Here is a 27,652-nt window from a genome sequence, read left to right on the forward strand (position 1 = left end):
AACAGCCCTCAGTAGGAATAACTAGGACATAACAGCCCTCAGTAGGAATAACTAGGACATGGTGTATAACAGCAGAACAGCCCTCAGTAGGAATAACTAGGACATGGTGTATAATAGCAGACAGAACAGCCCTCAGTAGGAATAACTAGGACATGGTGTATAACAGCAGAACAGCCCTCAGTAGGAATAACTAGGACATGGTGTATAACAGCAGAACAGCCCTCAGTAGGAATAACTAGGACATGCTGTATAACAGCAGAACCGCCCTCAGTAGGAATAACTAGGACATGATGTATAACAGCCCTCAGTAGGAATAACTAGGACATGGTGTATAACAGCCCTCAGTAGGAATAACTAGGACATGGTGTATAACAGCAGAACAGCCCTCAGTAGGAATAACTAGGACATGGTGTATAACAGCAGAACAGCCCTCAGTAGGAATAACTAGGACATGGTGTATAATAGCAGAACAGCTCTCAGTAGGAATAACTAGGACATGGTGTATAACAGCAGAACAGCCCTCAGTAGGAATAACTAGGACATGGTGTATAACAGCCCTCAGTAGGAATAACTAGGACATGGTGTATAACAGCAGAACAGCCCTCAGTAGGAATAACTAGGACATGGTGTATAACAGCCCTCAGTAGGAATAACTAGGACATGGTGTATAACAGCAGAACAGCCTCAGTAGGAATAACTAGGACATGGTGTATAATAGCAGAACAGCCCTCAGTAGGAATAACTAGGACATGGTGTATAACAGCAGAACAGCCCTCAGTAGGAATAACTAGGACATGGTGTATAACAGCAGAACAGCCCTCAGTAGGAATAACTAGGACATGGTGTATAACAGCAGAACAGCCCTCAGTAGGAATAACATGGAGTATAGCAGACATGGTGTATAACAGCAGAACAGCCCTCAGTAGGAATAACTAGGACATGGTGTATAACAGCCCTCAGTAGGAATAACTAGGACATGATGGATAACAGCAGAACAGCCCTCAGTAGGAATAACTAGGACATGGTGTATAACAGCCCTCAGTAGGAATAACTAGGACATGGAGTATAACAGCAGAACAGCCCTCAGTAGGAATAACTAGGACATGGTGTATAATAGCAGAACAGCCCTCAGTAGGAATAACTAGGACATTTTGTATAATAGCAGAACAGCCCTCAGTAGGAATAACTAGGACATGGTGTATAACAGCAGAACAGCCCTCAGTAGGAATAACTAGGACATGGTGTATAATAGCAGAACAGCCCTCAGTAGGAATAACTAGGACATGGTGTATAACAGCAGAACAGCCCTCAGTAGGAATAACTAGGACATGGTGTATAATAGCAGAACAGCCCTCAGTAGGAATAACTAGGACATGGTGTATAATAACAGCAGAACAGCCCTCAGTAGGAATAACTAGGTCATGGTGTATAATAGCAGAACAGCCCTCAGTAGGAATAACTAGGACATGGTGTAACAGCAGAACAGCCCTCAGTAGGAATAACTAGGTCATGGTGTATAACAGCCCTCAGTAGGAATAACTAGGACATGGTGTATAATAACAGCAGAACAGCCCTCAGTAGGAATAACTAGGACATGGTGTATAATAGCAGACAGAACAGCCCTCAGTAGGAATAACTAGGACATGGTGTATATCAGTGTGTCAGTGTGTCAGTGTGTCAGTGTGTGAGTGTGTGAGTGTGTCAGTGTGTCAGTGTGTGAGTGTGTCAGTGTGTGAGTGTGTCAGTGTGTGTGTGAGTGTGTCAGTGTGTCAGTGTGTGAGTGTGTCAGTGTGTGAGTGTGTCAGTGTGTCAGTGTGTCAGTGTGTGTGAGTGTGTGAGTGTGTGAGTGTGTCAGTGTGTCAGTGTGTCAGTGTGTGAGTGTGTCAGTGTGTGAGTGTGTCAGTGTGTGTGTGAGTGTGTCAGTGTGTCAGTGTGTGAGTGTGTCAGTGTGTGAGTGTGTCAGTGTGTCAGTGTGTCAGTGTGTGAGTGTGTCAGTGTGTGAGTGTGTGAGTGTGTGAGTGTGTCAGTGTGTCAGTGTGTGTGTGTGTGTCAGTGTGTCAGTGTGTGAGTGTGTCAGTGTGTGAGTGTGTCAGTGTGTCAGTGTGTGTGTGTGTGTCAGTGTGTGTGTGTGTCAGTGTGTGTGTGTGTCAGTGTGTGTGTGTGTCAGTGTGTGTGTGTGTCAGTGTGTGAGTGTGTCAGTGTGTGAGTGTGTCAGTGTGTGAGTGTGTCAGTGTGTGAGTGTGTCAGTGTGTGAGTGTGTCAGTGTGTCAGTGTGTGAGTGTGTCAGTGTGTGAGTGTGTCAGTGTGTCAGTGTGTGAGTGTGTGAGTGTGTGAGTGTGTCAGTGTGTGAGTGTGTCAGTGTGTGAGTGCGTCAGTGTGTGAGTGCGTCAGTGTGTCAGTGCGTCAGTGTGTGAGTGTGTCAGTGTGTGAGTGTGTCAGTGTGTGAGTGTGTCAGTGTGTGAGTGTGTCAGTGTGTGTGTGTCAGTGTGTGAGTGTGTCAGTGTGTGAGTGTGTGAGTGTGTCAGTGTGTGAGTGTGTCAGTGTGTGAGTGTGTCAGTTTGTCAGTGTGTGAGTGTGTGAGTGTGTCAGTATGTGAGTGTGTCAGTGTGTCAGTGTGTCAGTGTGTGAGTGTGTGAGTGTGTCAGTGTGTGAGTGTGTCAGTTTGTCAGTGTGTGAGTGTGTCAGTGTGTGAGTGTGTCAGTGTGTGAGTGTGTCAGTGTGTCAGTGTGTGTGTGAGTGTGTCAGTGTGTGAGTGTGTGAGTGTGTGAGTGTGTCAGTGTGTGAGTGTGTCAGTGTGTGAGTGTGTCAGTGTGTGAGTGTGTCAGTGTGTGAGTGTGTCAGTGTGTGAGTGTGTCAGTGTGTGAGTGTGTCAGTGTGTGTGTGTGTGTGTGTGTGTGTCAGTGTGTGTGTGTGTCAGTGTGTGAGTGTGTGAGTGTGTCAGTGTGTCAGTGTGTGAGTGTGTCAGTGTGTCAGTGTGTGAGTGTGTCAGTGTGTGTCAGTGTGTGAGTGTGTGAGTGTGTCAGTGTGTCAGTGTGTCAGTGTGTGAGTGTGTCAGTGTGTGTCAGTGTGTGAGTGTGTCAGTGTGTCAGTGTGTGAGTGTGTCAGTGTGTCAGTGTGTGAGTGTGTCAGTGTGTGAGTGTGTGAGTGTGTCAGTGTGTGAGTGTGTGAGTGTGTCAGTGTGTGTCAGTGTGTGAGTGTGTCAGTGTGTGAGTGTGTCAGTGTGTGAGTGTGTCAGTGTGTGAGTGTGTCAGTGTGTGAGTGTATCAGTGTGTGAGTGTGTCAGTGTGTGTGTGTGTCAGTGTGTGAGTGTGTCAGTGTGTGTGTGTGTGTCAGTGTGTGTGTGTGTCAGTGTGTGAGTGTGTCAGTGTGTGAGTGTGTCAGTGTGTGTGTGTGTCAGTGTGTGTGTGTCAGTGTGTGAGTGTGTCAGTGTGTGTGTGTGTCAGTGTGTGAGTGTGTCAGTGTGTGTGTGTGTGTCAGTGTGTGTGTGTGTCAGTGTGTGTGTGTGTGTCAGTGTGTGAGTGTGTCAGTGTGTCAGTGTGTGAGTGTGTCAGTGTGTGAGTGTGTCAGTGTGTGTGTGTGTCAGTGTGTGTGTGTGTCAGTGTGTGTGTGTGTCAGTGTGTCAGTGTGTCAGTGTGTGAGTGTGTCAGTGTGTCAGTGTGTCAGTGTGTCAGTGTGTCAGTGTGTGAGTGTGTCAGTGTGTCAGTGTGTGAGTGTGTCAGTGTGTCAGTGTGTGTGTGTGTCAGTGTGTCAGTGTGTGAGTGTGTGAGTGTGTCAGTGTGTCAGTGTATGAGTGTGTGAGTGTGTGAGTGTGTCAGTGTGTGAGTGTGTCAGTGTGTGAGTGTGTCAGTGTGTGAGTGTGTCAGTGTGTGAGTGTGTCAGTGTGTCAGTGTGTCAGTGTGTCAGTGTATGAGTGTGTGAGTGTGTGAGTGTGTCAGTGTGTGAGTGTGTCAGTGTGTCAGTGTGTCAGTGTATGAGTGTGTCAGTGTGTGAGTGTGTCAGTGTGTGAGTGTGTCAGTGTGTGAGTGTGTCAGTGTGTCAGTGTGTCAGTGTGTGAGTGTGTCAGTGTGTCAGTGTGTGAGTGTGTGAGTGTGTGAGTGTGTCAGTGTGTGAGTGTGTCAGTGTGTGAGTGTGTCAGTGTGTGAGTGTGTCAGTGTATGAGTGTGTGAGTGTGTGAGTGTGTCAGTGTGTGAGTGTGTCAGTGTGTGAGTGTGTCAGTGTGTCAGTGTGTCAGTGTGTGAGTGTGTTAGCGGCTGAATTTAACACTGAGACTTACTCCCTGTGAAGATCTCCAGCGGTCTCGGCCGTTGGCAGAGGGGGGCTGGCGTGGGGGTTGATCTTGATGAGCCGGTGGGGGTCCGAGCGGTGTGGTTCTGAACGGTGGGGATGGGGGTCGGACCGGTGAGGGTCGGCGCTGGCTGGTCGGATGGGGACCGTGACGTGGCTCAGTTGGTCCAGGCTGTCAGAGGAGGAGACTGGGACCTGGTGGTGTAGCCAAGGGCTGGCCGTGTTCTGGTACCACAACATCCAGAGAGACAGACAGGGTCAGACATCCAGAAAGACAGACAGGGTCAGACACCCAGAGAGACAGACAGGGTCAGACACCCAGAGAGACAGACAGGGTCAGACACCCAGAGAGACAGACAGGGTCAGACACCCAGAGAGACAGATAGGGTCAGACACCCAGAGAGACAGACAGGGTCAGACACCCAGAGAGACAGATAGGGTCAGACACCCAGAGAGACAGACAGGGTCAGACACCCAGAGAGACAAACAGGGTCAGACACCCAGAGAGACAGATAGGGTCAGACACCCAGAGAGACAGACAGGGTCAGACACCCAGAGAGACAGACAGGGTCAGACACCCAGAGAGACAGACAGGGTCAGACACCCAGAGAGACAGACAGGGTCAGACACCCAGAGAGACAGACAGGGTCAGACATCCAGAGAGACAGACAGGGTCAGACACCCAGAAAGACAGACAGGGTCAGACACCCAGAGAGACAGATAGGGTCAGACACCCAGAGAGACAGACAGGGTCAGTCCAACAACATCCAGAGAGACAGAAAGACAGACGGGGTCAGACCCAGAGAGACAGACAGGGTCAGACACCCAGAAAGACAGATAGGGTCAGACACCCAGAGAGACAGACAGGGTCAGACCCAGAGAGACAGACAGGGTCAGACACCCAGAAAGACAGATGGGGTCAGACACCCAGAGAGACAGACAGGGTCAGATCAAACAACATCCAGAGAGACTGACATGGTCAGACCCAGACAGACAGACAGACAGACAGACAGACAGGGTCAGACCCAGACATATAGGACTGGTTGAGGTGAACAGGAGGTAACACAAAACTATCCCCTTCAAATAGAACCTAAACTAGGATATCCCCTATAACTAGGATATCCCCTATAACTAGGATATCCCCTATAACTAGGATATCCCCTATAACTAGGATATCCCCTATAACTAGGATATCCCCTACCTACTAACAGAACCTATAACTAGGATATCCCCTATAACTATGATATCCCCTATAACTAGGATATCCCCTATAACTAGGATATCCCCTATAACTAGGATATCCCCTATAACTAGGATATCCTCTACCTACTAACAGAACCTATAACTAGGATATCCCCTACCTACTAACAGAACCTATAACTAGGATATCCCCTATAACTAGGATATCCCCTACCTACTAACATAACCTATAACTAGGATATCCCCTATAACTAGGATATCCCCTATAACTATGATATCCCCTATAACTAGGATATCCCCTATAACTAGGATATCCCCTATAACTAGGATATCCCCTATAACTAGGATATCCCCTATAACTAGGATATCCCCTATAACTAGGATATCCCCTATAACTATGATATCCCCTATAACTAGGATATCCCCTATAACTAGGATATCCCCTATAACTAGGATATCCCCTATAACTAGGATATCCCCTATAACTAGGATATCCCCTATAACTATGATATCCCCTATAACTAGGATATCCCCTATAACTAGGATATCCCCTATAACTAGGATATCCCCTATAACTATGATATCCCCTATAACTAGGATATCCCCTATAACTAGGATATCCCCTATAACTAGGATATCCCCTATAACTATGATATCCCCTATAACTAGGATATCCCCTATAACTAGGATATCCCCTATAACTAGGATATCCCCTACCTACTAACAGAACCTATAACTAGGATATCCCCTATAACTAGGATATCCCCTATAACTAGGATATCCCCTACCTACTAACAGAACCTACAACTAGGATATCCCCTACCTACTAACAGAACCTATAACTAGGATATCCCCTATAACTATGATATCCCCTATAACTAGGATATCCCCTACCTACTAACATAACCTACAACTAGGATATCCCCTATAACTAGGATATCCCCTATAACTAGGATATCCCCTATAACTAGGATATCCCCTACCTACTAACATAACCTATAACTAGGATATCCCCTACCTACTAACATAACCTATAACTAGGATATCCCCTATAACTAGGATATCCCCTATAACTAGGATATCCCCTATAACTAGGATATCCCCTACCTACTAACAGAACCTATAACTAGGATATCCCCTATAACTAGGATATCCCCTATAACTAGGATATCCCCTATAACTAGGATATCCCCTACCTACTAACAGAACCTATAACTAGGATATCCCCTATAACTAGGATATCCCCTATAACTATGATATCCCCTATAACTAGGATATCCCCTATAACTAGGATATCCCCTATAACTAGGATATCCCCTACCTACTAACAGAACCTATAACTAGGATATCCCCTATAACTAGGATATCCCCTATAACTAGGATATCCCCTACCTACTAACAGAACCTATAACTAGGATATCCCCTATAACTAGGATATCCCCTACCTACTAACATAACCTATAACTAGGATATCCCCTATAACTAGGATATCCCCTATAACTATGATATCCCCTATAACTAGGATATCCCCTATAACTAGGATATCCCCTATAACTAGGATATCCCCTATAACTAGGATATCCCCTACCTACTAACAGAACCTATAACTAGGATATCCCCTATAACTATGATATCCCCTATAACTAGGATATCCCCTATAACTAGGATATCCCCTATAACTAGGATATCCCCTACCTACTAACAGAACCTATAACTAGGATATCCCCTATAACTAGGATATCCCCTATAACTAGGATATCCCCTACCTACTAACAGAACCTATAACTAGGATATCCCCTATAACTAGGATATCCCCTATAACTATGATATCCCCTATAACTAGGATATCCCCTATAACTAGGATAGCCCCTATAACTAGGATATCCCCTACCTACTAACAGAACCTATAACTAGGATATCCCCTATAACTAGGATATCCCCTATAACTATGATATCCCCTATAACTAGGATATCCCCTATAACTAGGATATCCCCTACCTACTAACAGAACCTATAACTAGGATATCCCCTATAACTAGGATATCCCCTATAACTAGGATATCCCCTATAACTAGGATATCCCCTATAACTAGGATATCCCCTACCTACTAACATAACCTACAACTAGGATATCCCCTATAACTAGGATATCCCCTACCTACTAACATAACCTACAACTAGGATATCCCCTATAACTAGGATATCCCCTACCTACTAACAGAACCTATAACTAGGATATCCCCTATAACTAGGATATCCCCTATAACTAGGATATCCCCTATAACTAGGATATCCCCTACCTACTAACAGAACCTATAACTAGGATATCCCCTATAACTAGGATATCCCCTACCTACTAACAGAACCTATAACTAGGATATCCCCTATAACTAGGATATCCCCTACAACTAGGATATCCTCTACCTACTAACAGAACCTATAACTAGGATATCCCCTATAACTAGGATATCCCCTATAACTAGGATATCCCCTATAACTAGGATATCCCCTACCTACTAACAGAACCTATAACTAGGATATCCCCTACCTACTAACAGAACCTACAACTAGGATATCCCCTACATACTAACAGAACCTATAACTAGGATATCCCCTATAACTAGGATATCCCCTATAACTAGGATATCCCCTTTAACTAGGATATCCCCTATAACTAGGATATCCCCTACCTACTAACAGAACCTATAACTAGGATATCCCCTACCTACTAACATAACCTACAACTAGGATATCCCCTACCTACTAACAGAACCTACAACTAGGATATCCCCTACCTACTAACAGAACCTACAACTAGGATATCCCCTATAACTAGGATATCCCCTATAACTAGGATATCCCCTACAACTAGGATATCCCCTATAACTAGGATATCCCCTATAACTAGGATATCCCCTATAACTAGGATATCCCCTACCTACTAACAGAACCTATAACTAGGATATCCCCTATAACTAGGATATCCCCTACAACTAGGATATCCCCTACAACTAGGATATCCCCTATAACTAGGATATCCCCTATAACTAGGATATCCCCTACCTACTAACAGAACCTATAACTAGGATATCCCCTATAACTAGGATATCCCCTACCTACTAACAGAACCTATAACTAGGATATCCCCTATAACTAGGATATCCCCTACCTACTAACAGAACCTATAACTAGGATATCCCCTACCTACTAACATAACCTATAACTAGGATATCCCCTATAACTAGGATATCCCCTATAACTAGGATATCCCCTATAACTAGGATATCCCCTACCTACTAACAGAACCTATAACTAGGATATCCCCTATAACTAGGATATCCCCTACCTACTAACAGAACCTATAACTAGGATATCCCCTATAACTAGGATATCCCCTACCTACTAACAGAACCTATAACTAGGATATCCCCTACCTACTAACAGAACCTATAACTAGGATATCCCCTATAACTAGGATATCCCCTACAACTAGGATATCCCCTATAACTAGGATATCCCCTATAACTAGGATATCCCCTACCTACTAACAGAACCTATAACTAGGATATCCCCTATAACTAGGATATCCCCTATAACTAGGATATCCCCTACCTACTAACATAACCTACAACTAGGATATCCCCTATAACTAGGATATCCCCTACCTACTAACATAACCTACAACTAGGATATCCCCTATAACTAGGATATCCCCTATAACTAGGATATCCCCTATAACTAGGATACCCCCTATAACTAGGATATCCCCTATAACTAGGATATCCCCTATAACTAGGATATCCCCTACCTACTAACATAACCTACAACTAGGATATCCCCTATAACTAGGATATCCCCTACCTACTAACATAACCTACAACTAGGATATCCCCTATAACTAGGATATCCCCTACCTACTAACAGAACCTATAACTAGGATATCCCCTACCTACTAACAGAACCTATAACTAGGATATACCCTACCTACTAACATAACCTACAACTAGGATATCCCCTATAACTAGGATATCCCCTACCTACCAACAGAACCTATAACTAGGATATCCCCTACCTACTAACAGAACCTACAACTAGGATATCCCCTATAACTAGGATATCCCCTATAACTAGGATATCCCCTATAACTAGGATATCCCCTATAACTAGGATATCCCCTATAACTAGGATATCCCCTACCTACTAACATAACCTACAACTAGGATATCCCCTATAACTAGGATATCCCCTATAACTAGGATATCCCCTATAACTAGGATATCCCCTACCTACTAACAGAACCTACAACTAGGATATCCCCTATAACTAGGATATCCCCTATAACTAGGATATCCCCTATAACTAGGATATACCCTACCTACTAACAGAACCTATAACTAGGATATCCCCTATAACTAGGATATCCCCTATAACTAGGATATCCCCTATAACTAGGATATCCCCTATAACTAGGATATCCCCTATAACTAGGATATCCCTTACCTACTAACATAACCTACAACTAGGATATCCCCTATAACTAGGATATCCCCTACCTACTAACATAACCTACAACTAGGATATCCCCTATAACTAGGATATCCCCTATAACTATGATATCCCCTATAACTAGGATATCCCCTATAACTAGGATATCCCCTATAACTAGGATATCCCCTATAACTAGGATATCCCCTATAACTAGGATATCCCCTATAACTAGGATATCCCCTATAACTATGATATCCCCTATAACTAGGATATCCCCTACCTACTAACATAACCTACAACTAGGATATCCCCTATAACTAGGATATCCCCTACCTACTAGCATAACCTACAACTAGGATATCCCCTATAACTAGGATATCCCCTACCTACTAACAGAACCTATAACTAGGATATCCCCTACCTACTAACAGAACCTATAACTAGGATATCCCCTACCTACTAACAGAACCTACAACTAGGATATCCCCTATAACTAGGATATCCCCTACAACTAGGATATCCCCTACCTACTAACAGAACCTATAACTAGGATATCCTCTACCTACTAACAGAACCTACAACTAGGATATCCCCTATAACTAGGATATCCCCTATAACTAGGATATCCCCTATAACTAGGATATCCCCTACCTACTAACAGAACCTATAACTAGGATATCCCCTACCTACTAACAGAACCTATAACTAGGATATCCCCTATAACTAGGATATCCCCTATAACTAGGATATCCCCTACCTACTAACAGAACCTATAACTAGGATATCCCCTACCTACTAACAGAACCTATAACTAGGATATCCCCTATAACTAGGATATCCCCTACCTACTAACAGAACCTACAACTAGGATATCCCCTATAACTAGGATATCCCCTACCTACTAACAGAACCTATAACTAGGATATCCCCTACCTACTAACATAACCTATAACTAGGATATCCCCTACCTACTAACAGAACCTACAACTAGGATATACCCTACCTACTAACAGAACCTACAACTAGGATATCCCCTACCTACTAACAGAACCTACAACTAGGATATCCCCTACCTACTAACAGAACCTACAACTAGGATATCCCCTACCTACTAACAGAACCTATAACTAGGATATCCCCTACCTACTAACAGAACCTACAACTAGGATATCCCCTACCTACTAACAGAACCTATAACTAGGATATCCCCTATAACTAGGATATCCCCTATAACTAGGATATCCCCTATAACTAGGATATCCCCTACCTACTAACAGAACCTATAACTAGGATATCCCCTACCTACTAACAGAACCTACAACTAGGATATCCCGTATAACTAGGATATCCCCTATAACTAGGATATCCCCTATAACTAGGATATCCCCTATAACTAGGATATCCCCTACAACTAGGATATCCCCTACAACTAGGATATCCCCTACAACTAGGATATCCCCTACCTACTAACAGAACCTACAACTAGGATATCCCCTACCTACTAACAGAACCTATAACTAGGATATCCCCTATAACTAGGATATCCCCTATAACTAGGATATCCCCTATAACTATGATATCCCCTATAACTAGGATATCCCCTATAACTAGGATATCCCCTATAACTAGGATATCCCCTATAACTAGGATATCCCCTACCTACTAACATAACCTACAACTACGATATCCCCTATAACTAGGATATCCCCTACCTACTAACATAACCTACAACTAGGATATCCCCTACCTACTAACAGAACCTATAACTAGGATATCCCCTACCTACTAACAGAACCTATAACTAGGATATCCCCTATAACTAGGATATCCCTATAACTAGGATATCCCCTATAACTAGGATATCCCCTACCTACTAACATAACCTACAACTACGATATCCCCTATAACTAGGATATCCCCTACCTACTAACATAACCTACAACTAGGATATCCCCTACCTACTAACAGAACCTATAACTAGGATATCCCCTACCTACTAACAGAACCTATAACTAGGATATCCCCTATAACTAGGATATCCCTATAACTAGGATATCCCCTACAACTAGGATATCCCCTACCTACTAACAGAACCTATAACTAGGATATCCCCTATAACTAGGATATCCCTATAACTAGGATATCCCCTATAACTAGGATATCCCCTACCTACTAACATAACCTACAACTACGATATCCCCTATAACTAGGATATCCCCTACCTACTAACATAACCTACAACTAGGATATCCCCTATAACTAGGATATCCCCTACCTTCTAACAGAACCTATAACTAGGATATCCCCTATAACTAGGATATCCCCTATAACTAGGATATCCCCTACCTACTAACAGAACCTATAACTAGGATATCCCCTATAACTAGGATATCCCCTACCTACTAACAAAACCTACAACTAGGATATCCCCTATAACTAGGATATCCCCTACCTACTAACAGAACCTACAACTAGGATATCCCCTATAACTAGGATATCCCCTATAACTAGGATATCCCCTATAACTAGGATATCCCCTATAACTAGGATATACCCTACCTACTAACAGAACCTATAACTAGGATATCCCCTATAACTAGGATATCCCCTATAACTAGGATATCCCCTACCTACTAACATAACCTACAACTAGGATATCCCCTATAACTAGGATATCCCCTACCTACTAACATAACCTACAACTAGGATATCCCCTATAACTAGGATATCCCCTATAACTAGGATATCCCCTATAACTAGGATATCCCCTACAACTAGGATATCCCCTACAACTAGGATATCCCCTACAACTAGGATATCCCCTACAACTAGGATATCCCCTACCTACTAACATAACCTATAACTAGGATATCCCCTATAACTAGGATATCCCCTATAACTAGGATATCCCCTATAACTAGGATATCCCCTATAACTAGGATATCCCCTATAACTAGGATATCCCCTACCTACTAACATAACCTACAACTACGATATCCCCTATAACTAGGATATCCCCTACCTACTAACATAACCTACAACTAGGATATCCCCTATAACTAGGATATCCCCTACCTACTAACAGAACCTATAACTAGGATATCCCCTATAACTAGGATATCCCCTATAATAATAATAATATATGCCATTTAGCTGACGCTTTTATCCAAAGCGACTTACAGTCATGTGTGCATACATTCTACGTATGGGTGGTCCCGGGAATCGAACCCACTACCCTGGCGTTACAAGCGCCATGCTCTACCAACTGAGCCACATAACTAGGATATCCCCTACCTACTAACAGAACCTATAACTAGGATATCCCCTACCTACTAACAGAACCTACAACTAGGATATCCCCTACCTACTAACAGAACCTATAACTAGGATATCCTCTACCTACTAACAGAACCTACAACTAGGATATCCCCTATAACTAGGATATCCCCTATAACTAGGATATCCCCTATAACTAGGATATCCCCTATAACTAGGATATCCCCTACCTACTAACAGAACCTATAACTAGGATATCCCCTATAACTAGGATATCCCCTACCTACTAACATAACCTATAACTAGGATATCCCCTACCTACTAACAGAACCTACAACTAGGATATACCCTACCTACTAACAGAACCTATAACTAGGATATCCCCTACCTACTAACAGAACCTACAACTAGGATATCCCCTATAACTAGGATATACCCTACCTACTAACAGAACCTATAACTAGGATATCCCCTACCTACTAACAGAACCTACAACTAGGATATCCCCTATAACTAGGATATCCCCTATAACTAGGATATCCCCTACCTACTAACAGAACCTATAACTAGGATATCCCCTATAACTAGGATATCCCCTACCTACTAACATAACCTACAACTAGGATATCCCCTATAACTAGGATATCCCCTATAACTAGGATATCCCCTACCTACTAACAGAACCTACAACTAGGATATCCCCTATAACTAGGATATCCCCTATAACTAGGATATCCCCTATAACTAGGATATACCCTACCTACTAACAGAACCTATAACTAGGATATCCCCTATAACTAGGATATCCCCTATAACTAGGATATCCCCTATAACTAGGATATCCCCTATAACTAGGATATCCCCTATAACTAGGATATACCCTACCTACTAACAGAACCTATAACTAGGATATCCCCTACCTACTAACAGAACCTACAACTAGGATATCCCCTACCTACTAACAGAACCTATAACTAGGATATCCTCTACCTACTAACAGAACCTACAACTAGGATATCCCCTATAACTAGGATATCCCCTATAACTAGGATATCCCCTATAACTAGGATATCCCCTATAACTAGGATATCCCCTACCTACTAACAGAACCTATAACTAGGATATCCCCTATAACTAGGATATCCCCTACCTACTAACATAACCTATAACTAGGATATCCCCTACCTACTAACAGAACCTACAACTAGGATATACCCTACCTACTAACAGAACCTATAACTAGGATATCCCCTACCTACTAACAGAACCTACAACTAGGATATCCCCTATAACTAGGATATACCCTACCTACTAACAGAACCTATAACTAGGATATCCCCTACCTACTAACAGAACCTACAACTAGGATATCCCCTATAACTAGGATATCCCCTATAACTAGGATATCCCCTATAACTAGGATATACCCTACCTACTAACAGAACCTATAACTAGGATATCCCCTATAACTAGGATATCCCCTATAACTAGGATATCCCCTATAACTAGGATATCCCCTATAACTAGGATATCCCCTATAACTAGGATATCCCCTATAACTAGGATATCCCCTACCTACTAACATAACCTACAACTAGGATATCCCCTATAACTAGGATATCCCCTACCTACTAACATAACCTACAACTAGGATATCCCCTATAACTAGGATATCCCCTATAACTAGGATATCCCCTATAACTAGGATATCCCCTACAACTAGGATATCCCCTACAACTAGGATATCCCCTACAACTAGGATATTCCCTACCTACTAACAGAACCTATAACTAGGATATCCCCTATAACTAGGATATCCCCTATAACTAGGATATCCCCTATAACTATGATATCCCCTATAACTAGGATATCCCCTACCTACTAACATAACCTACAACTACGATATCCCCTATAACTAGGATATCCCCTACCTACTAACATAACCTACAACTAGGATATCCCCTATAACTAGGATATCCCCTATAACTAGGATATCCCCTACCTACTAACATAACCTACAACTACGATATCCCCTATAACTAGGATATCCCCTACCTACTAACATAACCTACAACTAGGATATCCCCTATAACTAGGATATCCCCTACCTTCTAACAGAACCTATAACTAGGATATCCCCTATAACTAGGATATCCCCTATAACTAGGATATCCCCTACCTACTAACAGAACCTATAACTAGGATATCCCCTATAACTAGGATATCCCCTACCTACTAACATAACCTACAACTAGGATATCCCCTATAACTAGGATATCCCCTATAACTAGGATATCCCCTATAACTAGGATATCCCCTACCTACTAACAGAACCTACAACTAGGATATCCCCTATAACTAGGATATCCCCTATAACTAGGATATCCCCTATAACTAGGATATACCCTACCTACTAACAGAACCTATAACTAGGATATCCCCTATAACTAGGATATCCCCTATAACTAGGATATCCCCTATAACTAGGATATCCCCTACCTACTAACATAACCTACAACTAGGATATCCCCTATAACTAGGATATCCCCTACCTACTAACATAACCTACAACTAGGATATCCCCTATAACTAGGATATCCCCTATAACTAGGATATCCCCTACAACTAGGATATCCCCTACAACTAGGATATCCCCTACAACTAGGATATCCCCTACAACTAGGATATCCCCTACCTACTAACATAACCTATAACTAGGATATCCCCTATAACTAGGATATCCCCTATAACTAGGATATCCCCTATAACTAGGATATCCCCTATAACTAGGATATCCCCTACCTACTAACAGAACCTATAACTAGGATATCCCCTATAACTAGGATATCCCCTATAACTAGGATATCCCCTATAACTAGGATATCCCCTATAACTAGGATATCCCCTATAACTAGGATATCCCCTACCTACTAACATAACCTACAACTACGATATCCCCTATAACTAGGATATCCCCTACCTACTAACATAACCTACAACTAGGATATCCCCTATAACTAGGATATCCCCTACCTACTAACAGAACCTATAACTAGGATATCCCCTATAACTAGGATATCCCCTATAACTAGGATATACCCTACCTACTAACAGAACCTATAACTAGGATATCCCCTATAACTAGGATATCCCCTACAACTAGGATATCCCCTACCTACTAACAGAACCTATAACTAGGATATCCTCTACCTACTAACAGAACCTACAACTAGGATATCCCCTATAACTAGGATATCCCCTATAACTAGGATATCCCCTATAACTAGGATATCCCCTATAACTAGGATATCCCCTACCTACTAACAGAACCTATAACTAGGATATCCCCTATGACTAGGATATCCCCTACCTACTAACATAACCTATAACTAGGATATCCCCTACCTACTAACAGAACCTACAACTAGGATATACCCTACCTACTAACAGAACCTATAACTAGGATATCCCCTACCTACTAACAGAACCTACAACTAGGATATCCCCTATAACTAGGATATACCCTACCTACTAACAGAACCTATAACTAGGATATCCCCTACCTACTAACAGAACCTACAACTAGGATATCCCCTATAACTAGGATATCCCCTATAACTAGGATATCCCCTACCTACTAACAGAACCTATAACTAGGATATCCCCTGTAACTAGGATATCCCCTACCTACTAACATAACCTACAACTAGGATATCCCCTATAACTAGGATATCCCCTATAACTAGGATATCCCCTACCTACTAACAGAACCTACAACTAGGATATCCCCTATAACTAGGATATCCCCTATAACTAGGATATACCCTACCTACTAACATAACCTATAACTAGGATATCCCCTATAACTAGGATATCCCCTATAACTAGGATATCCCCTATAACTAGGATATCCCCTATAACTAGGATATCCCCTATAACTAGGATAGCCCCTATAACTAGGATATCCCCTACCTACTAACATAACCTACAACTAGGATATCCCCTATAACTAGGATATCCCCTACCTACTAACATAACCTACAACTAGGATATCCCCTATAACTAGGATATCCCCTATAACTAGGATATCCCCTATAACTAGGATATCCCCTACAACTAGGATATCCCCTACAACTAGGATATCCCCTACAACTAGGATATCCCCTACAACTAGGATATCCCCTACCTACTAACAGAACCTATAACTAGGATATCCCCTATAACTAGGATATCCCCTATAACTAGGATATCCCCTATAACTAGGATATCCCCTATAACTAGGATATCCCCTATAACTAGGATATCCCCTACCTACTAACATAACCTACAACTACGATATCCCCTATAACTAGGATATCCCCTACCTACTAACATAACCTACAACTAGGATATCCCCTATAACTAGGATATCCCCTACCTACTAACAGAACCTATAACTAGGATATCCCCTATAACTAGGATATCCCCTACAACTAGGATATCCCCTACCTACTAACATAACCTATAACTAGGATATCCTCTACCTACTAACAGAACCTACAACTAGGATATCCCCTATAACTAGGATATCCCCTATAACTAGGATATCCCCTATAACTAGGATATCCCCTACCTACTAACAGAACCTATAACTAGGATATCCCCTATAACTAGGATATCCCCTACCTACTAACATAACCTATAACTAGGATATCCCCTACCTACTAACAGAACCTACAACTAGGATATACCCTACCTACTAACAGAACCTATAACTAGGATATCCCCTACCTACTAACAGAACCTACAACTAGGATATACCCTACCTACTAACAGAACCTACAACTAGGATATCCCCTACCTACTAACAGAACCTATAACTAGGATATCCCCTATAACTATGATATCCCCTATAACTAGGATATCCCCTACCTACTAACAGAACCTATAACTAGGATATCCCCTATAACTAGGATATCCCCTACCTACTAACATAACCTATAACTAGGATATCCCCTACCTACTAACAGAACCTACAACTAGGATATACCCTACCTACTAACAGAACCTATAACTAGGATATCCCCTACCTACTAACAGAACCTACAACTAGGATATACCCTACCTACTAACAGAACCTATAACTAGGATATCCCCTACCTACTAACAGAACCTATAACTAGGATATCCCCTATAACTAGGATATCCCCTACCTACTAACATAACCTATAACTAGGATATCCCCTACCTACTAACAGAACCTACAACTAGGATATACCCTACCTACTAACAGAACCTATAACTAGGATATCCCCTACCTACTAACAGAACCTATAACTAGGATATCCCCTATAACTAGGATATCCCCTACCTACTAACATAACCTACAACTAGGATATCCCCTATAACTAGGATATCCCCTATAACTAGGATATCCCCTATAACTAGGATATCCCCTACCTACTAACATAACCTATAACTAGGATATCCCCTACCTACTAACATAACCTACAACTAGGATATACCCTACCTACTAACAGAACCTATAACTAGGATATACCCTACCTACTAACAGAACCTATAACTAGGATATACCCTACCTACTAACAGAACCTATAACTAGGATATACCCTACCTACTAACAGAACCTATAACTAGGATATACCCTACCTACTAACAGAACCTATAACTAGGATATACCCTACCTACTAACAGAACCTACAACTAGGATATCCCCTACCTACTAACAGAACCTATAACTAGGATATACCCTACCTACTAACAGAACCTACAACTAGGATATACCCTACCTACTAACAGAACCTACAACTAGGATATACCCTACCTACTAACAGAACCTACAACTAGGATATACCCTACCTACTAACAGAACCTACAACTAGGATATACCCTACCTACTAACAGAACCTATAACTAGGATATACCCTACCTACTAACAGAACCTACAACTAGGATATCCCCTACCTACTAACATAACCTATAACTAGGATATACCCTACCTACTAACAGAACCTATAACTAGGATATCCCCTACCTACTAACAGAACCTACAACTAGGATATACCCTACCTACTAACAGAACCTATAACTAGGATATCCCCTACCTACTAACAGAACCTATAACTAGGATATCCCCTATAACTAGGATATCCCCTACCTACTAACATAACCTATAACTAGGATATCCCCTACCTACTAACAGAACCTACAACTAGGATATACCCTACCTACTAACAGAACCTATAACTAGGATATCCCCTACCTACTAACAGAACCTATAACTAGGATATCCCCTATAACTAGGATATCCCCTACCTACTAACATAACCTATAACTAGGATATCCCCTACCTACTAACAGAACCTACAACTAGGATATACCCTACCTACTAACAGAACCTATAACTAGGATATCCCCTACCTACTAACAGAACCTATAACTAGGATATCCCCTATAACTAGGATATCCCCTACCTACTAACATAACCTATAACTAGGATATCCCCTACCTACTAACAGAACCTACAACTAGGATATACCCTACCTACTAACAGAACCTATAACTAGGATATCCCCTACCTACTAACAGAACCTACAACTAGGATATACCCTACCTACTAACAGAACCTACAACTAGGATATCCCCTACCTACTAACAGAACCTATAACTAGGATATCCCCTATAACTATGATATCCCCTATAACTAGGATATCCCCTACCTACTAACAGAACCTATAACTAGGATATCCCCTACCTACTAACAGAACCTATAACTAGGATATCCCCTACAACTAGGATATCCCCTACCTACTAACAGAACCTATAACTAGGATATACCCTACCTACTAACAGAACCTATAACTAGGATATCCCCTATAACTATGATATCCCCTATAACTAGGATATCCCCTACCTACTAACATAACCTACAACTAGGATATACCCTACCTACTAACAGAACCTATAACTAGGATATCCCCTACCTACTAACAGAACCTATAACTAGGATATCCCCTATAACTAGGATATCCCCTATAACTAGGATATCCCCTATAACTAGGATATCCCCTATAACTAGGATAGCCCCTATAACTAGGATATCCCCTACCTACTAACATAACCTACAACTAGGATATCCCCTATAACTAGGATATCCCTACCTACTAACATAACCTACAACTAGGATATCCCCTATAACTAGGATATCCCTATAACTAGGATATCCCCTATAACTAGGATATCCCCTACCTACTAACAGAACCTATAACTAGGATATCCCCTATAACTAGGATATCCCCTACCTACTAACATAACCTACAACTAGGATATCCCCTATAACTATGATATCCCCTATAACTAGGATATCCCCTATAACTAGGATATCCCCTATAACTATGATATCCCCTATAACTAGGATATCCCCTATAACTAGGATATCCCCTATAACTATGATATCCCCTATAACTAGGATATCCCCTACCTACTAACAGAACCTATAACTAGGATATCCCCTACAACTAGGATATCCCCTACAACTAGGATATCCCCTATAACTATGATATCCCCTATAACTAGGATATCCCCTACCTACTAACATAACCTATAACTAGGATATCCCCTATAACTAGGATATCCCCTATAACTAGGATATCCCCTACCTACTAACATAACCTACAACTAGGATATCCCCTATAACTAGGATATCCCCTACCTACTAACATAACCTACAACTAGGATATCCCCTATAACTAGGATATCCCCTATAACTAGGATATCCCCTATAACTAGGATATCCCCTACCTACTAACAGAACCTATAACTAGGATATCCCCTATAACTAGGATATCCCCTACCTACTAACATAACCTATAACTAGGATATCCCCTATAACTATGATATCCCCTATAACTAGGATATCCCCTACCTACTAACATAACCTATAACTAGGATATCCCCTATAACTAGGATATCCCCTATAACTAGGATATCCTCTACCTACTAACAGAACCTATAACTAGGATATCCCCTACAACTAGGATATCCCCTACAACTAGGATATCCCCTATAACTATGATATCCCCTATAACTAGGATATCCCCTACAACTAGGATATCCCCTACCTACTAACAGAACCTATAACTAGGATATCCCCTACAACTAGGATATCCCCTATAACTATGATATCCCCTATAACTAGGATATCCCCTACAACTAGGATATCCCCTACCTACTAACAGAACCTATAACTAGGATATCCCCTACAACTAGGATATCCCCTATAACTATGATATCCCCTATAACTAGGATATCCCCTATAACTAGGATATCCCCTACCTACTAACAGAACCTATAACTAGGATATCCCCTATAACTATGATATCCCCTATAACTAGGATATCCCCTATAACTATGATATCCCCTATAACTAGGATATCCCCTATAACTAGGATATCCCCTACCTACTAACAGAACCTATAACTAGGATATCCCCTATAACTAGGATATCCCCTACCTACTAACAGAACCTATAACTAGGATATCCCCTATAACTAGGATATCCCCTATAACTAGGATATCCCCTATAACTAGGATATCCCCTACCTACTAACAGAACCTATAACTAGGATATCCCCTATAACTATGATATCCCCTATAACTAGGATATCCCCTATAACTAGGATATCCCCTACCTACTAACAGAACCTATAACTAGGATATCCCCTACAACTAGGATATCCCCTACCTACTAACAGAACCTATAACTAGGATATCCCCTATAACTAGGATATCCCCTATAACTAGGATATCCCCTACCTACTAACAGAACCTATAACTAGGATATCCCCTACAACTAGGATATCCCCTACCTACTAACAGAACCTATAACTAGGATATCCCCTATAACTAGGATATCCCCTATAACTATGATATCCCCTATAACTAGGATATCCCCTACCTACTAACAGAACCTATAACTAGGATATCCCCTACAACTAGGATATCCCCTACCTACTAACAGAACCTATAACTAGGATATCCCCTATAACTAGGATATCCCCTATAACTAGGATATCCCCTACCTACTAACAGAACCTATAACTAGGATATCCCCTATAACTAGGATATCCCCTATAACTAGGATATCCCCTACCTACTAACATAACCTATAACTAGGATATCCCCTATAACTAGGATATCCCCTACCTACTAACATAACCTATAACTAGGATATCCCCTATAACTAGGATATCCCCTATAACTAGGATATCCCCTACCTACTAACAGAACCTATAACTAGGATATCCCCTACCTACTAACATAACCTACAACTAGGATATCCCCTATAACTAGGATATCCCCTATAGCTAGGATATCCCCTATAACTAGGATATCCCCTACCTACTAACAGAACCTATAACTAGGATATCCCCTACCTACTAACAGAACCTATAACTAGGATATCCCCTATAACTAGGATATCCCCTACCTACTAACAGAACCTATAACTAGGATATCCCCTATAACTAGGATATCCCCTACCTACTAACAGAACCTACAACTAGGATATCCCCTATAACTAGGATATCCCCTATAGCTAGGATATCCCCTATAACTAGGATATCCCCTACCTACTAACAGAACCTATAACTAGGATATCCCCTACCTACTAACAGAACCTATAACTAGGATATCCCCTATAACTAGGATATCCCCTATAACTAGGATATCCCCTACCTACTAACAGAACCTATAACTAGGATATCCCCTATAACTAGGATATCCCCTATAACTAGGATATCCCCTATAACTAACTAGGATATCCCCTATAACTACCTATAACTAGGATATCCCCTATAACTAGGATATCCCCTATAACTAGGATATCCCCTATAACTAGGATATCCCCTATAACTAGGATATCCCTATAACTAGGATATCCCCTATAACTAGGATATCCCCTATAACTAGGATATCCCCTACCTACTAACAGAACAGAATAACAAATAACCTGAACACTCAGCTTTCCCAACATATGGCTTCTACAAAGAGGACAGGACAGTGGGCTTCACAAACTGAACATGAGAGATATGCTACAGCAGTTTGCTGTTTAAACTGGCAACATGATCATAGTTGCTATGCTACAGCAGTTAGCTGTTTAAACTGGCAACATGATCATAGTTGCTATGCTACAGCAGTTAGCTGTTTAAACTGGCAACATGATCATAGTTGCTATGATACAGCAGTTAGCTGTTTAAACTGGCAACATGATCATAGTTGCTATGCTACAGCAGTTAGCTGTTTAAACTGGCAACATGATCATAGTTGCTATGCTACAGCAGTTAGCTGTTTAAACTGGCAACATGATCATAGTTGCTATGATACAGCAGTTAGCTGTTTAAACTGGCAACATGATCATAGTTGCTATGCTACAGCAGTTTGCTGTTTAAACTGGCAACATGATCATAGTTGCTATGCTACAGCAGTTTGCTGTTTAAACTGGCAACATGATCATAGTTGCTATGATACAGCAGTTAGCTGTTTAAACTGGCAACATGATCATAGTTGCTATGATACAGCAGTTAGCTGTTTAAACTGGCAACATGATCATAGTTGCTATGATACAGCAGTTTGCTGTTTAAACTGGCAACATGATCATAGTTGCTATGATACAGCAGTTAGCTGTTTAAACTGGCAACATGATCATAGTTGCTATGATACAGCAGTTAGCTGTTTAAACTGGCAACATGATCATAGTTGCTATGATACAGCAGCTAGCTGTTTAAACTGGCAACATGATCATAGTTGCTATGCTACAGCAGTTAGCTGTTTAAACTGGCAACATGATCATAGTTGCTATGCTACAGTAGTTAGCTGTTTAAACTGGCAACATGATCATAGTTGCTATGCTACAGCAGTTTGCTGTTTAAACTGGCAACATGATCATAGTTGCTATGCTACAGCAGTTAGCTGTTTAAACTGGCAACATGATCATATTTGCTATGCTACAGCAGCTAGCTGTTTAAACTGGCAACATGATCATAGTTGCTATGCTACAGCAGTTAGCTGTTTAAACTGGCAACATGATCATAGTTGCTATGCTACAGTAGTTAGCTGTTTAAACTGGCAACATGATCATAGTTGCTATGCTACAGCAGTTAGCTGTTTAAACTGGCAACATGATCATAGTTGCTATGCTACAGTTGCTAGCTGTTTAAACTGGCAACATGATCATAGTTGCTATGATACAGCAGTTAGCTGTTTAAACTGGCAACATGATCATAGTTGCTATGCTACAGTTGCTAGGTAGAAGTCATAATAGAAGAGGTAGTAGAACAGGAAAAAGAGTTGTATTTAGAATAGAATCTGGGTGTTTGGTACTCACCCTCCTCATGTTGGTCTCAGAGCTGACAGGGTTTTCAGGGTGCACCCACTTGGACCCAGGCAGGTTGAGTCTGGGGGGATAGGAGTGGGTCTCATTGGGGTACTGCCAGATGATTGGATACAGCCCCAGCTGGTTGTATGAGGCTGAGGTGTGGCTGTGTGTCTGGGGCTGAGAGACAGGGTGGTGATGAACTAGTCCCAGGTGCCCCAGCCCTGAGGAGTCTAGTCGGGGATGACCCCCCAGCAAGGGGCCTGGAGGCAGGCCAGAGAGCACCCCGGAGAGGAGGTGGTGGTGGGAGTGGGATGTGTGGTGGTGGGTGGAAGAGGGGGTGAGGCAGGAGGCGTGGGAGGAGGCGTGGAGGGGGTGGAGCTGGGGGTGCAGATAGGACACGTGGTTGGTCTCCTGGTTGGGACGGACAAGCGCAGGGTCCCGGTACACGGTGAAATGCTCGTTCTTATCGATGATTAGCGGGCTCTTAGTGCAAGATCCTGGCGACTCAGTCCCTCGGGCCAGGACGGGCTTAAAGCTGGAGCGAGGTGTGTTGTCCGGGTAACGGCCTTTATGCTTGGACACCTCTGGGGAGGGGAGGGGTTTGGGTTTAGAACAAGTCTCCAGAACACTCTGTGTTTTAGACTTGACGATGTCAGGGGAGCAGAGGGGCTTCGGCTTCAGGGCCTCTGGGGAGGGGAGGGGCTTGGGGACATCAGGGGAGGGGCTTAGCTTGTACGATTTCCTGGCCTCGTCGGCCAATGAGGCGTTCTTAATGCAGGGCAGCATGGAGGAATATAGCTGCTTCTCTCTCTCTACTACAGCAGCAGACTCACTGACTGATGCTATAGGTCTGATCACCACTGAATGGACTAACCCCATCTTACTGCCCAGGCTGCCAGCCATGTCATGCTTTACCTCCGGCTTCCTACACACTGAGGGAGTCTGGTTCCTACGGTCACACTCTGACACTGAGGGAGTCTGGTTCCTACGGTCACACTCTGACACTGAGGGAGTCTGGTTCCTACGGTCACACTCTGACACTGAGGGAGTCTGGTTCCTACGGTCACACTCTGACACTGAGGGAGTCTGGTTCCTACGGTCACACTCTGACACTGAGGGAGTCTGGTTCCTACGGTCACACTCTGACACTGAGGGAGTCTGGTTCCTACGGTCACACTCTGACACTGAGGGAGTCTGGTTCCTAAGGTCACACTCTGACACTGAGGGAGTCTGGTTCCTACGGTCACACTCTGACACTGAGGGAGTCTGGTTCCTAAGGTCACACTCTGACACTGAGGGAGTCTGGTTCCTAAGGTCACACTCTGACACTGAGGGAGTCTGGTTCCTATGGTCACACTCTGACACTGAGGGAGTCTGGTTCCTAAGGTCACACTCTGACACTGAGGGAGTCTGGTTCCTACGGTCACACTCTGACACTGAGGGAGTCTGGTTCCTACGGTCACACTCTGACACTGAGGGAGTCTGGTTCTTAAGGTCACACTCTGACACTGAGGGAGTCTGGTTCCTAAGGTCACACTCTGACACTGAGGGAGTCTGGTTCCTAAGGTCACACTCTGACACTGAGGGAGTCTGGTTGCTATGGTCACACTCTGACACTAAGGGAGTCTGGTTCCTAAGGTCACACTCTGACACTGAGGGAGTCTGGTTCCTAAAGTCACACTCTGACACTGAGGGAGTCTGGTTCCTACGGTCACACTCTGACACTGAGGGAGTCTGGTTCCTAAAGTCACACTCTGACACTGAGGGAGTCTGGTTCCTACGGTCACACTCTGACACTGAGGGAGTCTGGTTCCTAAGGTCACACTCTGACACTAAGGGAGTCTGGTTCCTAAGGTCACACTCTGACACTGAGGGAGTCTGGTTCCTAAGGTCACACTCTGACACTGAGGGAGTCTGGTTCCTAAAGTCACACTCTAACACTAAGGGAGTCTGGTTCCTAAGGTCACACTCTGACACTGAGGGAGTCTGGTTCCTAAGGTCACACTCTGACACTGAGGGAGCCTGGTTCCTAAAGTCACACTCCGAGGGGCTCTTACGAAGGGGAGAGGGAGGGGCAACAGAGGGGTTCAGCACCAAATGTCGGCTGGGCTCAGAGAGGTAGGAGGGCTCAGATGGATTTTGGGAGGCCAGCAGGGCCGAGACGGCCTCAGAGTTCTCCCGGGAGGCCATGTGTGCGTTAGCGTCCTCTGCTGTGATGTCGATTATATACTGAGAGGGAGTCTGGGTCCTGGAGACCACCTCAGCGCTGGTGTACTGGTCCTTGGACTGGGGATGGGTCTGGGATTTCATAGTGCTGTTGTTCTCCATGATGCACTCCCCTTGGCCCTCAGAGGGGGCAGAGCCCTGGGAGGAGGAGGACAGGGGAGGGGCCTGCTGCTGTTGCAGTAGAGACCGTTCCCCCTGTCGTTGAGGTTGTCGCAGGGATGACCTCTGCTCCCTGTCGGCTGATGACTGCTGAAACTCCGCCTTCTGAAGCTCCTCACCCCAGGGGAGAGACTGCCTGTCAGAGCAGACTCCTTCCCAGTCTTAGAACCCTGGGTCTTGTGCCCTCCTGGCCGGTCTTTCCTTTTAGCTCCTCCTCTGAGTTCTGCTCTGAGGAAGAGGAGGAGTCTGCCGTCCTGGTTCTATTGGTAGACATCTCAGAGTCACTGCTCTCAGAGAAGTCAGACCTCACTGTAGTCTCGCTTCTCAGTCTTTTCAAACCTGATTTATTCTCCTCTTCCTCCTCTTCCTCCTCCGCTTTCCTCCGCTTGTTCACAGCCACTTGCTTGCTGCTTGTACTTTTAAAGAAGTCTGGAGAAATGAATCAGAGGAGAATATATTAGATTAGTCTGGAGAGATGAATCAGAGGAGGAGAATATATTAGATTAGTCTGTAGAGATGAATCAGAGGATATATATTAGATTAGTCTGAGAGATGAATCAGAGGAGGAGAATATATTAGATTAGTCTGTAGAGATGAATCAGAGGATATATATTAGATTAGTCTGAGAGATGAATCAGAGGATAT

General features: G+C 43.0%; 2 protein-coding genes across 2 annotated transcripts in view; both read right to left on the reverse strand.

Annotated features, from left to right (window-relative positions):
- Positions 1 to 4,250: 4,250 nt before the first annotated feature.
- LOC127926497 (repetin-like) lies at positions 4,251 to 27,128 on the reverse strand. Its single transcript, XM_052511877.1, has 2 exons — positions 24,632 to 27,128; positions 4,251 to 4,509 (listed from the first exon to the last, which is right to left on the reverse strand). Exons 1-2 carry the CDS (start codon positions 26,948 to 26,950, stop codon positions 4,270 to 4,272), a joined length of 2,559 nt encoding a protein of 852 aa, XP_052367837.1. The 5' UTR covers positions 26,951 to 27,128; the 3' UTR covers positions 4,251 to 4,269.
- Positions 27,128 to 27,652, reverse strand: part of LOC127926499 (probable JmjC domain-containing histone demethylation protein 2C) — a gene marked incomplete at its 5' end in the record, with an annotated part of 29,063 nt that continues 28,538 nt past the window's right edge. The window contains one exon of the mRNA XM_052511878.1: positions 27,128 to 27,436. Within this exon, the coding sequence (XP_052367838.1) occupies positions 27,147 to 27,436 (290 nt within the window). The remainder of the gene's footprint in view (positions 27,437 to 27,652) is intronic.

Source organism: Oncorhynchus keta, unplaced genomic scaffold (assembly GCF_023373465.1).
Source record: "Oncorhynchus keta strain PuntledgeMale-10-30-2019 unplaced genomic scaffold, Oket_V2 Un_contig_7653_pilon_pilon, whole genome shotgun sequence".
NCBI lineage: Eukaryota > Metazoa > Chordata > Actinopteri > Salmoniformes > Salmonidae > Oncorhynchus > Oncorhynchus keta.

What these genes read in the sequence shown, in the direction of transcription:
- LOC127926497 (XM_052511877.1), bottom strand. Translation starts at nt 26,950, where the DNA reads ATGGAGAACAACAGCACTATGAAATCCCAGACCCATCCCCAGTCCAAG. An exon ending in CTGAGACCAACATGAGGAGG is followed by an intron (nt 4,510 to 24,631) that starts GTGAGTACCAAA and finishes TTGTGGTACCAG; the next exon opens with AACACGGCCAGCCCTTGGCT.